General features: G+C 43.5%; 1 protein-coding gene across 8 annotated transcripts in view; it reads left to right on the forward strand.

The window, feature by feature from the left end:
* ASH1L (ASH1 like histone lysine methyltransferase) overlaps window positions 1-17,981 on the forward strand; it is a 191,092-nt gene that overhangs the window by 158,912 nt on the left and 14,199 nt on the right. For all 8 annotated transcript variants that reach the window (XM_081791976.1, XM_081791978.1, XM_081791979.1 and 5 more), the window contains 6 exons: window positions 1,175-1,381; window positions 1,510-1,656; window positions 14,318-14,426; window positions 14,833-14,997; window positions 15,158-15,252; window positions 16,884-17,041. In XM_081791976.1, coding sequence (XP_081648102.1) covers window positions 1,175-1,381; window positions 1,510-1,656; window positions 14,318-14,426; window positions 14,833-14,997; window positions 15,158-15,252; window positions 16,884-17,041 — 881 coding nt within the window. The remainder of the gene's footprint in view (window positions 1-1,174; window positions 1,382-1,509; window positions 1,657-14,317; window positions 14,427-14,832; window positions 14,998-15,157; window positions 15,253-16,883; window positions 17,042-17,981) is intronic.

Here is a 17,981-nt window from a genome sequence, read left to right on the forward strand (position 1 = left end):
AGTTCAGGTAGACACTCAAGAACGTGTCCAACATTGTTTATAACCTCAGTAACATTTTCCCTAGTAAATATGGTAAAACCTTGGTTTGTGAGCAATCAAGAAGGCACATAAAATCAAGGAGGCATTTTCAGGAGGGATGTTTAGTAGTATTCATGCAGCGAAGAATTCATCAGAAGAAAGCATAAAGGTGATGAATTTGACAATAAGCCAGTGCCTTTCACAGGCTAAGCTGATGGTCAGACCTTGAGGACCAGCCCAGTGGGTACTCTTAACTGCTCATTTCTGTGACAACACTGTGCTGTGTTTGCTCTTTAGATGGGGGTAATGTTTATTTGAAGAAAGACTGTGACAGATTATAAAATGTTACATGCTTTTTTTTTTACGAGATTTGTAAGGTGTGTGTGTGTGTGTGTACGTTATATAAAATATAATGTGATATTTCGATCTACCATTATATTCTTAATCATCCCTTGTTTTAATCCTGTTCAGTAGTCTTACTGGGATTTCAAACCCTATACCAAAACTAAATCACTTCTGTGAAAGATCTAGAAATGTAAAAGCGAAAAGCAGTGAGAAGACAGGTACACAACAACTTTGTCTACTGTGTTCAGAAATTTTGGCTTGTTAATTCACTGGTGGTTATAGGTTCAGCTAGTATATAGACTGGAAATGTTATTTCCAGTATGGGAATGTCATTTACACTAACAAAATATAAAATTCTTATAAAACGACGACAATGCAAATGTACTGAACTGTATGCTTAAAAATATTTACAGTGTGCAGTTTATGTGTGATTTTGCCACAATTTAAAAAGAAAACAAAATCTGTACATACCCATGAGCTGCTTCAAAACAAAAATGCTATGTAATCTGGAAATTATTAATTCCTCTATGGTCTGTGGTTTTACTCTTAGTACAGAGCTAAATATGATACTGTGTTTACCCAGGATGCTTAGTGGACAGTTAGTTTAATCCATCCGGTGTTTATAACTTGACTTGGTAATTTTCAGTATTATTAAGTTTTGGAGTTATGTATTAGTACCTTGTTAACCAATCCAACCTTGTTAAAATTAAAAATTTCGTGTGTTCCTTTTAAGAGTTCCTATAAAAGAAAAATGGGTCCCTGAAGGCATAGGTAATATTATTTGACATGCAGTTCTCTCTCTTCTTTCTAGAATGATCTTTGCTGAATGTTCCCCCAACACTTGTCCCTGTGGTGAGCAATGCTGTAACCAGAGGATACAGAGGCATGAGTGGGTGCAGTGTCTAGAACGATTTCGAGCTGAGGAAAAAGGTTGGGGAATCCGAACCAAAGAACCCCTAAAAGCCGGGCAGTTCATCATCGAGTACCTGGGGGAGGTTGTCAGCGAGCAAGAGTTCAGGTACAGTGATTAGTGGGGACACCCCAGGAAAATGGCAAAGAGACCAGATGAGAATGGAAAATGGAAGATTTCCAATTTACTTTCAACTTAATCATTAATTGGCTTTCGATTCTTCCTCTCCTCTTCAGGAACAGGATGATTGAGCAGTATCATAATCACAGCGACCACTACTGCCTGAACCTGGATAGCGGGATGGTGATCGACAGTTACCGCATGGGGAATGAGGCCCGATTCATCAACCACAGCTGCGACCCCAACTGTGAGATGCAGAAATGGTAAGAGAGCAGGGGCTGGTGAAGCCAAGAGTCCAGCAGCGCGGAAGACACGAGGGTATCACTAGAGGGATCTTGCCGCAGCGTGGGTCAGCCGGCACGAGACCTCCGGCGATCCCGTTACACCGTCTCCTCGCGGCAGAGAGTAAGCTGCTGCTGTTCCCTCACTTCAACCTAACTGCCCCCAGGAAACCACAACAGTACATACGATGCTACAACGGTAATACCCGACACATACTGACTGCTCACTGTGTGCCGGGCGCTGTGTCACATGGTTCTCCTGTGAGTTTGCTCAGCATATTTATTACAAGCCCACTGGATTTGTCACGGTGAGAAACAAAAATTAGTAAAATAGACTAGAATCTAACTGAAAAGGAAAAAAATTACCTCTTAGATAATTACACGGGCAGAATATGTCTAACGTAATAATTTTGGAACTCTGGAGCCTGTTGAAAGCTTGCAGCTACTAGGGGAAGGCTGAGATGGCAAGCTGTGGTTCCTTTTGGTCAATTTCAACTTAGAACAGTAGCAACCACCCATCCTCTACCCCCAGCCACACGGCAGGCGGCTACGTAGGCATTGCTGGAACAGCTTGCTCACAGGTGGCAGAAGCCAGGCTGGGTAAAGAGGACCCTGTCGTCCAAACGCCGGGGATCCCTGTCCTCCACCATTGTCGTAAGCCCCTCTTCCTCCACCTGAAGTGACTACCAAGAGACTTGAAGGGCCCTATTTTCTTCCCCTTCATTTTTCACTTTTCTTCCGCTTGGGAGCTAGAAATTAAAGGTCAGGATATGTAAACACTGGGAAAGGAGGGAGAATCTTATTTCCAGATGTACCACATTATTACGTTCAAACTTGCAGTGTTCAAGGAAAAATCACAAGGAATACAAAGAAACAGAAAACCGTGGCCCACTCAAAGGAAAAAAAATAATTCAAAATAATTTTTCCCTAAAAAAGACTCAATTGAGAATACATTAGACGATGACCTCAAAACAAATGCCCAAAGATGCTCAAAGAACTAAGGGATGATGTGGACAAATTTGTGAAAATGATGTGTGAACAAAATGGAAATACCAAAGAGATAGAAAGCCTAAAGGACCATAATTGAAATGAAAAATCCACTAGAGGGATTCAAAGGCAGATTTGAGCAGACTAAAGAAAGAATCCGTGAACTTCAAGATATGACAATGGAAATTCTCCAAGCCTGAAGAACAGAAAGAGAAAAGATAGAAGGAAAGAGAACAGACCCTAGGCGACCTCTGGGACACCATCCAGCAGACCAGCCTGTGCATCGTGGGTGTCCCAGAAGTAGCAAAGAGAAAGAGGCAGAGAGAATATTTGAAAAAAATAATGCTTGTAAACTTCCTACATTTGATGGAGGGCGTGAACACAGACAACCACAAAGCTCACCGAGCTCCAAGTAAGAAGAACTTAAAAGAGACTCACAGCAAGAAACATAATCAGACTTTGAAAAGATAAAGAGCACATCATGAAAGCAGCATTAGACAAGCACATCATCGCATACAAGGGATCCTCAATAAGATGATAGGCAGGTTTCTTATCAGAAATTTTGGAGGCCTAGGGCACCTGGTTGGTTCACCTGGTGGAGTATACAACTCTTCATTTCAGAGTTATGGGTTTGAGCCCCATGTTGGGTATAGAGATTACTTAAAACCTTAAAGAAAGAAAGAAAAAAAAAAAAGTGGATGGCTTACACTCTCCAATCAAGTGACAGAGTGGAATTCAACATCCATTTATGATTAAAACTTTAAACAAAGTGGGGATGAGGGGCACCTGGGTGGCCGTTGGTTAAGCATCTGACTTTGGCTCAGGTCATGATCTCACAGCTCATGAGTTCCAGCCCCACATCGGGCTCTGTGCTGACAGCTCAGAGCCTGGAGCCTGCTTTGGATTCTGTACCTCCCTCTTTGAACAAAGTGGGCATGAGAGAACATAATGTCAACATAATAAAGGCTACATACAACAAGCCCACGGCTAATTTCATACTCAGTGGTGAAAGTCGGAAAGCTTTTACTCTTAAGATCAGAAAACACTCGGGGTGCTTGGGTGGCTCCGTGGGTTAAGCATCTGACTTTGGGTCAGGTCGTGATCTCACGGTTCGTGAGTTTGAGCCCCACATCACTCTCTCTGCTGTCAGCTCAGAGCCCACTTCAGGTCCACTGTCTCCCTCTCTCTCTTTGCGCCCCCCCCACCTCAAAAATAAACAAACATTAAACAAAAACAGATCAGAAAACACTCTTACCACCTTTATTCAACATAGTACTGGAAGTACTAGCCAGAGCAGTTAGGCAAGAAAAAGAAATAAAATACATACAAATTGGGAAGGAAGAAGTAGAACTGTCTCCATCTGTAGATGACATGACGTTGTATACAGAAAACCTGAAAAAAGTGTTAGAACTGATCGATGAAGTTTAAGTTGCAGAATTCAGAATCAAAATATGCAATTCAGTTGAATTTCCATACTCTAATAATGACCTATCAGAGAAATTAAGAAAACAATCCTCCCATTTTCAACAGTGGCATAAAAAATGAAATACCTAAGTAAATTTAATCAAGGAAGTAAAAAGCATGTACACTGAAACCCTTAATAATTCAGTAATGAAAAAATTGTAGAAGGCACAAATAAATGGACGATATCATATGCTCATGGAATGGAAGAATTAATGTTAAAATGTCCACACTGCCAAAAGCAGTCTACAAACTCAGTGCAATAAAAATCAAAACTTCAGTGGCAAATTTCGGGGAAATAGAACAAAGAATCCCAGTACCCCAAATAGTGAAACGAATCGAGAAAGAAGAATAAGGCTGGAGGCTTCCCACTTCATGATTCCCAACTGTTACAATGCTATAATAATCAAAAGAGTATGGTATTGGCATAAAACAGAAATGGATGTAGTACAACAGAGCGCTCAGAGATAAAGCTGCATTCATATGATCAATTTAAGGCAAAGGTAGGGAGCAGGCTGTCTGTTCAGTAAGTTGTGTGGGGAAAACCGGACAGCCACGTATGAAAGAATGAAACCGGATGCCTGTCTTACACCATACACAAAAGTCCAGTCGGGATGTCTTGAGAACTTAAAGGTAATACCTGAAACTATAAAATTCCCAGAAGTAATCAGGGGATGAGCTCCTCGACATCAGTCTCAGGGAGGACTTTTTGGGTTTGACACCAGAAGCAAAGGGCAACAAAAGCAGAAATGAGCAAGTGGGACCACGAGGAACTCTATACAAGGGAAACCATCAACAAAATAAAGCAAAATAAAGCACCCCACAGAGTGGGGGAAAGTAGCGCAATTCATATATCTGGCAGGTGGTTAATATCTAAAATACATACAGAGAACTCTTACGCCTCGGTAGCAACGAAGCAGTCCAGTTGAAAAAGGGCAAATGGTCTGAATGGACATCTTTCCAAAGAAGACATGCAGATGTCCAACAGGTGCATGAAAAAGGGGCTCAACATCCTTAATCGTCAGGGAAACGCAAATCAGAACCACAAGGAGATAGCACCTCATGCCTGTTAGAACAGCCATCGTGAAAAAGACAAGAAATAGCAAGTGTTGGTGAGGAGGAGGAGTAAAGTGACCCCCGTGCACTGTAGGTGGGAATGTGAGTTGGCCCAGCCACTGTGGAAAACAGTATGGTGGGCGCCTGGGTGGCTCAGGGTAAGTGTCCAGCTCTTGATCTCAGCTCAGGTCATGGTCTCACATTTTGTGGGCTCGAGCCCCACCTCATCGGGCCCTGTGTTGGCAGCATGGAGCCTTGCCTGGGACTCTCTCTCTTTCCCTCGCTCTCTGCCCCTCCCTCTCTCTCAAAATAAATAAAACCTTTAAAAAAAAAACAGTATAAACTTTTCTCAAAAAATTAAAAATCCGGCTGCCTGGCTGGTTCAGTTGGTACACAGCATGTGACTCTTGATCTCGGGACCATGAATTCTAGGCCCACGTTGGACGTGGAGCCTGCTTAAGAAAAAATAAATAAATAATAGAACTACCATATGATCCCACATTCCACTTCTGGGTATTTATCCGAAGGAAACAAAAACACAGACTCAAAAAGATACTTGCACCCCCATGTTCTTAGGAGCCTTATTTACATAGTAGAGACATTGAAATAACCCCGGTGTTCACTGATGGATTAATGGAAGCTTGCTAGCAGAATAGAGCTTGAGCACAAGAAAACACTTTGTAATTGAGTGTGGGGATGGATGTGAAATAGAATTACTGTGGTGATCAGTTTGCAGTGTGGACCTTTATTGAATCGTGTTGTATACCTGAAACTAATATGTGTGTCAGGTTTTTTTCAATTGGTTTAAAAACGATCAGAATAGGTAACACATGATCCAGCTACATGCTGTCTACAGGAGACTCAACTTTAGATCCAAAAACAAACAGGCTGGACGTGAAAAGATCAAAAAAGGTATTTCATACAAATAGTAACCCAAACAGCGCAACAGCAGCTGCACAAAATGGACTTGAAACCGAAAATGGTTACAAGAGACAGAGAAACACATGGTGTACTAATAAAAGATTTTGTGCAACAAGAAGATAAAACCGTTACAAAGATTTACACACCTGGGACACCTGGGTGCCTTAATTGCTTAAGGGTCTTACTTGGTTTCAGCTCAGGTCATGATCTCAGGGGCGTAAGATCGAGCCCCTCCCTCTCCCGCCAGCTCTGCACTGGGCGTGCAGACTGCTTAAGATTCTGTGTCTCCCTCTCTCTCTTCCTCTGCGTGGATGTCTCCCCCCACCCTCTCTGTTAGAAAGATGGAAGGAAGGAAGGAAGGAGGTACAGTAAAACCTTGGATTGCAAATGTGCGAGTGGTCCACAGGATGAGCAGATTTTTTTTAATGTTTATTTTTGAGATCATGAGGGGGACAGAGGATCTGAGGCGGGCTCTGTGCCAAGAGCAGAGAGCCCGACACTGGGCTTGAACCCACAAACTGAGATCGTGACCTGAGCCGAAGTTGGACACTTAACCAACCAAGCCACCCAGTCACCCTGATGAGCAAACGTGTCTAATGCATTTTATCTTGATAAACAAGTGACGTCTTGCAATACGAGTACTACGTGATGCCCAATGTCACATGATCACAATTGAGCCAGTGGTTCTGGAAATTCGCTTGATACATGAGTGCTTTGGATTACAAGCATGTTTCCAGAACAAATTATGCTTGCAAACCAAGGTTTTACTGTACTTGGAGATGAATTAAAATAACACGGCACACCTAAACTTACAGGGCACAGCAGAGGCAATGCTGAGTGGAAAGTTTGTAGGCATAAATGTTCACATTACAAATAAAAAAGATCTCAGGTCAACAACCCAACTTTACCACTTAAGGAACGAGAAAAAGAACAAACTAAACCCAAAGCTAGCGGAAGGAAGGAAATCATGAACATCAGAGTAGAGAGAAATAGAGTATAGGAAAAACAGAAAGGAAAATCAGTAAAACCAAAAATTGGTTCTTCAAAAAGATAAAGTCAACAAGCGTTTGCTGGATGGACTCAGAATAAAAGAGGACTCACGAAATTCAGGAATGGAAGTGGGGTCACCACCAATTCTACAGAGATACTAAGGATTGTAAGAGAACACTATGAACAGTTGTGTGCCAAAAAATTGGATTACCTCATTGAAATGGACAGATTTCTTGAAACACAAAACCTACCAAGACTAAAATCATGAAGAGACAAAAAAATCTGAACAAACCTGTAACTGGTAATCCGTAATGTTATGCGTAATCAAATCCGTAATCAAAAATCTCTCAACAAAGAAAAGCCCTAGAACTGATGGTTTCACTGATGAATGCTTCCAGACTAATGCCAATCCTCAAACTTTTCCAAAAAATTGAAGAGAAGGAAACACTTCCTGACTCACTCTGTGAGGCCAGCATAGTCCTGATACCAAAGCCAGACAAAGACCCCAAAAGAGAACTACAAACCAAGCCAGTATGCTTTGTGAACGTTGATGCACGAGTCCTCAACAAAATGCTGGCAAGCAGGATTTAGCAGCATATTAAAAGGATTGTATGCCCTGACCAAGTGGGATCTATTCTTGGAATGCAAGAATGGTTCAACGTAAGAGAAAGTGTGATAGGCCACATCAATAAAATGAGAGGAGGAAAAAAATCCTTTCAATTGGTGCAAAAAAAGCATTTGACAGAATTCAACACCCTATAATAATAAAAGCACTAAAAGGGCGCCTGGACGGCTCAGTCAGTTAAGCCTCCGTCTCTTGATTTCAGCTCAGGTCATGATCTCACGGTTTGTGGCTTCAAACCCCACGTCAGGCTCTTCACTGACAGCATGGAGCCTGCACGGGATTCTCTCGCCACCTTGCTCTGTGCCCTTCCCCTGCTTGCACTCTCTCTCGAAATAAACATTGTTTAAAAAAACAAAATAGGCATAGAAGAAAGCTACCTGAACACAATACAGTAGTCCCTCCTTATCCGCAGTTTCGCTTTGCTTAGTGTCAGTCACTGGTGGTCAGCCTTGGTCTAGATGCGGGTGACCCTCCCTCTGACATACGGCCAGAAGGTCAGGAGTAACCTAACACTATGTCACGACGCCTCCATCATCCACCTCACGTTATCTCATCACGTAAGCATTTCATCATCTCACATCATCACAAGGGAAGGAAGAATAAAATAAGGTAGAGGGAGAAAGAGACCGCATTCAGTTAACTTTCATTACAGTATATTGCTACAATTGTATTTTATTATTACTTATTTGTTATTCATCTTTTACTGTGCTAATTTATAAGTTAAGTTTTATCATAGGTATATATGTTTAAGAAAAGACATAGTATATTTAGGGTTTGGGTTTTGTTTTTGTTTTTTTTTAATATGAAATTTATTGTCAAATTGGTTTCCATACAACACCCAGTGCTCATCCCAACAGGTGCCCTCCTCCATGCCCATCACCCACTTTCCCCTCCCTCCCACCCCCCACAGGGTTTGGTGCTGTCCACAGTTTGAGATATCCACTGGGGGTCTTGGAATGTATCCCTCATAAAGTCATGAGCGACATGAGGGTGCTTGGCTTCTGCGCTTCCGCTTCCGTTGAACACAGTTTTGAAGTTCTAGCCAGAACAATTAGACAAGAGAGAGAGAAAAGACATTCGAATCAGAAAGGAAGATGTAAATTTAACTTTATTTGCATATGCTATGATCTTATGTAGAAAATGCTAAAGGCTTCACAAAGAAGCTGTTAGATCTCATAAACAAATTCAGCAAAATAACAGTACAAAGTCAACACACAAAAATCAGGTGCATTTCCATACACAGTGAACCTGCAAAGGAAATTACAAAAACAATTTCATTTACAATTGCCCATAAAAAGAATAAAATACTTAGGAATTAACCAATGAGGTGAAAGAATTGTACCATGAAAAAACTGTAAAACATTGCTGAAAGAAAATTAAAGAAGACATAAATTGAGGCGCCTGGGTGGCTCAGTCGGTTAAGCATCCGACCTCAGCTCAGGTCATGATCTCACAGTTCATGGGTTCGAGCCCTGCGTCGGCTCTGTGCTGACACCTCAAAGCCTGGAGCCTGCTTCGGATTCTGTGTCTCCCTCTCTCTCTCTTCCTCCCTCCCCTTCCCCTCTCTCCAAAAAAGCTTAAAAAAAACCAACTCTTTTAAAAGACATAATTAATGGAAACACATAAGACTTAATATTGTTAAAATATCGGTATTACCCAAAGCCATCTACAGATTCAGTACAACCCCATCAAAACCCCTATGACTTTTTTTTACAGAAATAGAAAAACCCATCCTAAAATTCACATGGAATCTTGAGACCTGAACAACCAAACCATTCTTTAAAAGGACAAAACTTGAAGGACTTCACACTTCCTGATTTCAAAACTTAACCTCAAAGTTACAGTCATCAAAGCAGCATTTTATTGGCCTAAGGACAGACCAATAGACCCATGAAAGAGAAAAGAGAACTCAGAAATAGTCTCTCACATACACAGTCAAAAGAGTTTTGACAAGTGTGCCACAATCATTCAGTGGAAAAAGGATAGTCTTCAACAAATGTTGCTGGGAAAACTGGATATCCATATGCAAAAAAATGAAGCTGGACCCTTACCTAACACCATATACAAAAATTAAATACATCAAGGACCTAAACTAAGACCTAAGACAACCAAACTTCTAGAAGAAAACTTGAGGCATGGGGCGCCTGGGTGGCTCAGTCGGTAAGCCCCTGACTTCAGCTTGGGCCATGATCTCGCGGTTTGTGAGTTCGAGCCCCTCATCGGGCTCTGTGCTGACAGCTCAGAGCCTGGAGCCTGCTTTGGATTCTGGGTCTCCCTCTCTCTCTGCTCCTCCCCCACTCACACTGTCTCTCTCTCTCTCTCTCTCTCAAAAATAAACAAACATTAAACAAATATATTTAAAAACAGGATAGAAGCTCACACAGGTAACCAGTGAAAATAGACAAATTGGATTTCATGAAAATTGTTAAATTTGCGCATCAAAAGACACAGAGTAAAGCGGCAACCCACAAAATGGGAGAAGATAAACATCCTGATTCAAAAGTGGGCAGGGACGCCTAGGTGGCTCAGTTGGTTAAGCGTCCACCCCTTGATTTCTGCTCAGGTCAGGCTCATGATTGTGAGTTTGAGCCCTGCACCAGGCTCCACGCTGACAGCACTGACAGTATGGACCCTGCTTCGGATCGTCTCTCCGCCCTTCTCTCTGCCCCTCCGTTGCTCATGCCTGCTCGCAGGCGCTAGTGCGCGCTCTCGCTCTCTCTCTCAAAATGAGTAAACTAACTTAAAAACTAATAATTAAAAAAAAAGGCAAAGGACTTGAAGAGACATTCCTCCAAAGAAAAGAAACAAACGGTCAATAACCATAGGAAAAGGTGTCCGAGAGCACTAATCCTTAAGAGCGCCACCTGACGCCTATCGTGTGGCTGCGTCAGAATAACAGAAAACAAGTGTTGATGAGGATGTAGATCAGTTGGTATCCTTTCGCAGCCTGTGGGGATAGAAGTGGTATTTCCACTTGGGGAAACTCAAACAATTAAAAACAGAATTACCCTATGGCCCAGCAGTTCCACCTCCGGCTGCCTCCGGCTGTTTACGCAGGATTGGAAGCCGTGTTTGGAAGATGTGTCTGCACCTTCGTATCCACAGCAGCATTGTTCATAGGAGCTAAACTGTGGAAGCAGCCCAAGTGTCCCTCGGGGGATGCTGGGCCAGCAAAATGTGGTGCATACGTGTGACGGAATTACCATTCAGCTTTACGAAGGAAGGAAAATGCACAATATCCTACATCGTGGATACGGACCTTGATGTCATTATGCCGAGTTAAAAAAGCCAGGCACAAGAGACAAACACTGTACAGTTCCACCCGCATGAGGCGCTCAGAGTCGTCAGCATCGCAAATAGTGCAGTAGTGGTGAGCGGTGGGAGGGTAGCAGGTTGTCACACGTGGGGTGTTCAGTTTTACAAGATGAAAAGAGCCATGAGCGTGGTTAGTGGTGATGGCTCTACAACAACGCGGATGTACGTAACACCACTTTTTATCTTATGTGTGTTTTAACACAACTTTTTAAAAGAGGAGAGTTTCAACAGCTTTCTATTTTTGTCAATTTTTTAAATTTACATATTACATAGAGACAGATTTTTTTTTTTAGTATTTATTTTTGAGAGAGTGTGAGTGGGGTAGGGCCAGAGAGAGAGGGAGACACAGAATCTGACGCAGGCTCCAGGCTCTGAGCTGCCAGCACAGAACCTGACACGGGGCTCGACACCATGAGCCGTGAAATCATGATCTGGGCTGAAGTCTGACACTTAACCGACTGAGCCACCCAGGCGCCACCGAGACACAGATCTTAAATGTAAATCACCACCCGTCTTTACAGACGTGGACACCCACACAAGCCACATCCTTACCGACATATAGAACATTTCCATTGTTTCAGAAAGTTCCTTTCTGCCTCCTTAGAATCTCGCCATCTCAGAGGCAAACAGTGATGTGGTTTCTGTCACCAGATTCATCTTGCCTAGAGCCTGTTGCGGAACTGCATATATACGTAGCCTGTGTCTGGCTTCTTTCAGTTAGAATAGTGTTTTTACAGTGTACCTGTGTTCAGTACATCAGTGTTCTGTTGATTTTTATTCTGGACTAATGTTCCTATATATAAGTATACCACAGTCAGTTTATCCATTTTCCTGAACAGTTTTTTTTCTATTGGGAAAGTTAAATGAACAAATTCCTTGAAAAAGCACACCTTACCAAAAACGATACCAGGATAGATAAAAAGTCTGAATGTCTATGAGAAATTGGGTATATAATTAACAGTTGCTGACAAAAGAGCTTCAGGCTCAAATATCTTCATTGATGATTCTTATATATATATATATATTTTTTTTTAACATTTATTTATTTTTGAGAGCTAGAGACAGAGCACAAGTGGGGGAGGGGCAGAGAGAAAGAGGGAGACACAGAATCTGAAGCAGGCTCCAGGCTCAGGGCTGCCAACACAGAGCCTGACGCGGGGCTTGAACTCACGGACCATGAGATCATGACCTGGACCGAAGTCGGATGCTTAACCGACCGAGCCACCCAGGTGCCCCTGATTCTTATATATTCTTAAAGAAGAAATAATGTCTCTACTACCGATATCCTATAAACTCTTGTATTTCATAAGGCTAGTATAACCTTCATCCAAAACCTAACAACAATGTTAAAAGAGAAAAAATATAGGCCAGTGTCTCCCATGAACACAGACACAAAAATCCTGATTTAAATGTTAGCAAAAAAAAATAAAATTTTAGCAAATCAGCTCTAGCAGTATATAAGAAGGTTAATACATCATGACTGTGTGAGGTTTACTCCAGGAATGAGAGGTTGATTGGCTGGTTGAACATTCACAATCAGTGTAACTTAACTACATTAACAGAATAAAGGCAAAAAATCACGTATCGTCCCAACAGGAGCAACAGAAAAAACATTTGATAAAATTCAGCAGTATTTATAGGGGCATCTGGCTGGCTCAGTCAGAAGAGCCACATGTGTGTGTTGATCTTGGGGTTGTGAGTTCAAGTCCCATGTCAGGTATAGGAATTACTTTTAAAAAAATTTTGGGGGTGCCTGGGTCGCTCAGTCAGTTAAGCATCCGATTTCAGCTCAGATTATAATCTCGAAGTTCATGAATTCGAGCCTCACATCGGACTCTGTGCTGACAGCTCAGAGCCTGGAGTCTGCTTCAGATTCTGTGTCTCCCTGTCTCTCTGTCCCTCCCCTGCTCACACTCTGTCCATCTGTCTCTCTCTCTCTCAAAAATAAACATTAAAAAAATTATTTTTGAAAATAATAAAAATTAAAAAATAAACTTTCGGGATACCTGGGTGACCAATTGGTTAAGCATCCAACTTCAGCTCAGGTCAAGATCTCGAGGTTCGTGAGTTCGAGCCCCGCATCTGGCTCCACGTTGACAGTGCAGAGCCTGCTTGGGATTCTCTCTCTCCCTGTCTGTCTCTGCTCCTCTCTCTAAATAAATAAATAACTTAAAAAAAAAAAAAACAATTCGATTCCCTCGGTTATTAGCTGTGTGACTTCCGATAAGTTACTTAACCTCTCTGCCTCAGCTTCCTCATTTAGAAAATGGGGGCCATAATACTGTCTAATAATAGTATCTTTTAAAAAAAAATTTTTTTAATGTTTATTTAGTTTTGAGAGAGACAGAGAGCGTGAGTGGGAAAGGGGCAGAGAGAGAGGGAGACACAGAATCGGAACCAGGCTCCAGGCTCTGCGTTGTCAGCACAGAGCCCGACGCAGGGCTCGAACTCACGAACCGTGAGACCGTGACCTGAGCTGAAGTCGGACGCCCAACCGACCGAGCCACCCAGGCGCCCCTAATAATAGTGCGTTTTTAATACTGTTGTTGGGAGGATTAAATAAGTACAGCAAGATGTTGTAATTAATTTAACAATCACTCAAGTGATAGCTATAATTATTACACAAAGCATCTAGAATAGTGCATGGTAGATCATTAGTAAGTTACATAGAACAGAACCAAAGAGCGACTCCTGTACAGGTGAGAAAGCTGGAGACCAGTAGGACCTAGAAGTTTTACAGATTAACCATAAGAAATAATTTACTTAATAAGTAGACCTACACCATGTTTTAGAGGGACTTTGAATATCAAGCAGGAAACGTTAAGACCTATTCTCACTGACAGCATGGTCCGTGTTTTCCAGAAAGCTGATTGAGGACTGTTAATCTGGCAGTGTTACACAGGCTGGACAGAATGGAAGAGAGATACTATACTGCAGAGTCTGGCCAGGAAACCTGGGTAATTGGACACAGAAACAAAGGCACATTTGAAATCAGCATACCCGTTTTTCTAGGGTTTAGGCAAGGTATTAAGAATCTCTACCTTCAGGGGCACCTGGGTGGCTCAGTCCGTTAAGTGTCCCAACTCTTGGTTCCGGCTCAGGTCACGATCTTGCAGCTTTGTGGGGTTCGAGCCCCCACGGTAGGCTCTGCGCTGACCCAGCAGAGCCTGCTTGGGCTTCTCTCTCTCTGCCACTCCCCCACTCCACTGTCTTTCTCTCGAAATAAAGAAATAAACTCTAAAAAAGAAAACAAAGGCTCTCTGCCTTTAACCCTGTCCTTTTCTCTAGGTCTGTCAATGGAGTGTACCGGATCGGACTGTATGCTCTTAAAGACATGCCAGCTGGTACCGAGCTCACCTACGATTACAACTTCCATTCCTTTAACGTTGAAAAGCAGGTGAGCATCACGAGTCCGTCAAGAGGGAGGTTGAGCGTCCTCACAGCGCCGTCCCCAGCACCGCCTTCTGTAGACGCATTGACGTACGGCCGCTGTGAAGTGAATCGGAGACGGTGGTTCTCACCCCGCTCGCCGACCCCCTTGCCAGCTCTCCCTGGTCTCGGAACTAGAAAGAGACTGCCCGGTCGTGTTTGGTCCTCGGTCAGTTCTTAACTTGCCTAGTGAAGAAGTTTTCCCGAATTTTAATCTTTCCTTTCCATGGAAACACATTAAGTTTCTCCTCAGTTATTTTCCTCTGTATGAAAATGTCCTGATTCACACTGTTGGGTGCCCAGGTGCTCGGGACTTGTGTTTGAACTTGTAAGTGAACTAGCAGCCGAGAGTTCTCTTCTCTTTCCTTTCAAAGCAACTGTGCAAGTGTGGCTTTGAGAAGTGTCGAGGGATCATCGGGGGCAAGAGTCAGCGCATGAACGGGCTGCCCAGCAGCAAAAGCAGCCAGCCTGTGGCCACTCACAAGAAGTCTGGACGGTCAAAGGAGAAGAGGAAGTCTAAGCACAAGCTGAAGAAAAGGGTGAGTCGTGATCTCCTGGCTCTTTCCCCGAACAACTGCTTAGAGGCGCTTACTGGCGGGAAGAGGGGACGGCAGAGGGGCAGCCTCTTACGGCGGCTCTAACGTTCTGCGAGGGGATTTCTCATCGGTCCTTCCCTTCCCGCATCTGATCCACTTTCAGAGAGGCCACCTCTCCGAAGAGCCCAGTGAAAACATCAACGCTCCCACAAGGTTGACCCCCCAGTTACAAATGAAGCCGATGTCTAATCGAGAAAGGTAAAGAGGAGCTTTTCTTACCTTTGTGTGATTTGCTTGTCGATTTAGAAAATTAAGAAACATCTGTGTGGTTGAATCATTTCTCTTGTGCACGAGGTCTCCAGCCGGGAGTCAGGATATATAAGTTGGGGGGTGGGGGTGGGGATTGTCTCTGTTTTTCCTAATTTCTCACTGAAATTTAGCATTTCCGTCAAATACGATGGTAGGCAGACAGTGCGTGTAGTAGCTGCAGCTTCCACGACTTAACGTTCGCATTTTCATCGCTTGTAACACAGTTGTCACGGACATGGCAAAGTGTCGTTTACGTGCTCTCTCCCTCGAGGTTGCTGTGCCGGTGAAACCTACCACTGGATCTTGTCATGTGGGGAAAAAGGAACGTTTATTTCTGTATCACAATTTCAGGGTTTTTTTAATATTCTGCAAACTGAATATTTGGTTTCCGTTTAATCCTGTGTGTTACAAAGTAAAAACTGCTTATTAATTTAAAATGTTTAAATACTTTAAAACTTTGTTCAGAGAAGGGTCACATGGGCTTCACCAGCCTGCCAGAGGAACCACGGCACAGAAAAGGTCAAGGTTCCCTGCTTTGTTGATACAGTAATAGAGCAGTGAAAAGGGTCTTTAGGGTCATTTACGCTCTTCCTGTATTCAGGGGAGGTTTGTCCGTGTCAGAAGGAAGTGAAGGAAATATGTATGTCCTGGGTTTCAAATTGTCCTGGGACGTATTCTGCGTCTCCTGCGACCGTACGCTCCAGTATCTTAGGAAGTTCATCCTTGTTTATGACTTTACTGTAATTTTAGCCCCTTTCATCCTGTATCACTTTAAAGTCCTAGAAATGTTAAACCTCAGTAAAACAGAGATGATCCAGTCAGGTGGTTTTCTGCTTTGGCCGCATATTAGCCCAGGGAGCTTTTGAGATTCGTGCCGCCCCGGCCACCGTCAGACCGCTTAAACCGTAATTTTCAGACGTGGAACCCAGGCATCTACTGATGCCTTCACAAATCTCTTCAGGATACACCTGACTCGTCTAAACTTCGAGGTCTACGTGGAGGCACTTCACCTAACACAGTCTGCCCGGTGTGTCTGTTGTAAATGCCTGCCTTTACCTCCCAGTCCAGTTCTCCCTGTAACGGCGGATCCTGAGCCCATGCTGCATTTTGGCGGCTTCATTTAGAATTTGTGCACGCGCTTTGTAAATCACTGCCTTCCAGCCAGGCTGTCGCCATTGGTAGAAGTTTTGCAGCTCTTCAGTGGTATCTCGCGAGATACTTGTAAATAATACAGGGGAACGTTTTGGGACACCTGGGTGGTTCAGTCGGTTAAGCGTCCAACTCTTGATCTCAGCTCAGGTCTTGATCTCCGTGTCATGAGTTCAAGCCCCGTGTTGGGCACGCACTGGGCGTGAAGCCTACTTTAAAAATGTATATATTTTCTTATATGAATGTTTTATACGGGGAAAAAAAAGCCGGGATGCAAAACTGAATTATGTGTCCCCATATATAATTATTTTTATAATAGCTGAATTAGCTGATAATTATTCATTTATATCATCTTAATAGTGGCTCATGTAGAGTAGACCTGTAATAAATGCTTATTAAATGAACAAAGGAACTTCCTTCCTTGCTTACAGGAATTTTGTGTTAAAGCATCATGTGTTCTTGGTCCGGAACTGGGAGAAGATCCGGCAGAAACAGGAGGAGGTAAAGCCCGCCAGCGAGGATGTTCACTCAGCATCGCTGTGTACGCGCTGGAACAGTGTGTGCCGAGATGACGGGAACATCAAGTCCGGTAAGGCCTGTTCATCCCGTGCCACGGTCGCAAAGGGATCCCTGCAGCTCCTTTCCGGCGTTGTATTCAAAGATTCTTTTCAGTCTACGCCAAAAACGTTAAGACCCCAACATACAAGCATCGGTCCACAATCAGTCGCCCGTCAATCGCAGACACGAGTCTGTGCCCTGGGGGATAGGAAGGCTCCCCCTCACCAGCTTCCCAAACACTGCCCGCAGCCTGAGCGTTCCCAGACAAGTGACAGGCAGTGGGTCTTCTGTCTCCCCTCCTGCCCGGAGAATAACTTGCACACGGCACGTAGTGACGCCGAGCGCGGGAGACGGTGACAGCAGTGTGAACTCGGAGACTTTCCCCCACGTTCAGATGAGCGTTCTACACACAGACCTTGAGATTCCTTTATGCTTCTTGAGCGAATAACCTAACAGCACTCCTGAGTTCGGGTCTGTCGTCCAGAACAGACTGAAAACAGAGAAACTGGCCTCTCCAAGCACCCTTCCTAGGTAGAAATACTGTTCAAAAGCTCACGCTCCTCTTTGAGTCTTTCTTTCTGTCCCTCAAAAAGTAGACACATTGTGCATGGTGTGTGGGGGAACGAGACAGATTTAGAAATTTGCCTCCCATCCTGTCAGTAATTTGATTGGCATCAGTTCTCTGAACTTACGTCCCACTCAGGTCAGATCTTCTGATAATAGTAATTACTTCCTGGGTCTTTGTTACGGGTCAAGCCCTGAGCTAAACACACTAAGAGCGCTATCTGAGTCTGCACAGTTCTCTCACGAGGGAAGCCCTACCACTATTCCCACGTTGCAGTCAAGAAGCCGAGACACAGAGTGCGAGTCACTCGCCCAAAATCACACAGCTAGGAGGTAGGGCAGCCAGCGTTCAAACACAGACCCATTTTGAAGCACAGAGTTTGCAGCTGCTGTTCTGTACAGCATTT

Source organism: Panthera onca, chromosome F1, assembly GCF_046562875.1.
Source record: "Panthera onca isolate mPanOnc1 chromosome F1, mPanOnc1 haplotype 2, whole genome shotgun sequence".
In the NCBI taxonomy this organism is placed as follows: Eukaryota; Metazoa; Chordata; class Mammalia; order Carnivora; family Felidae; genus Panthera; species Panthera onca.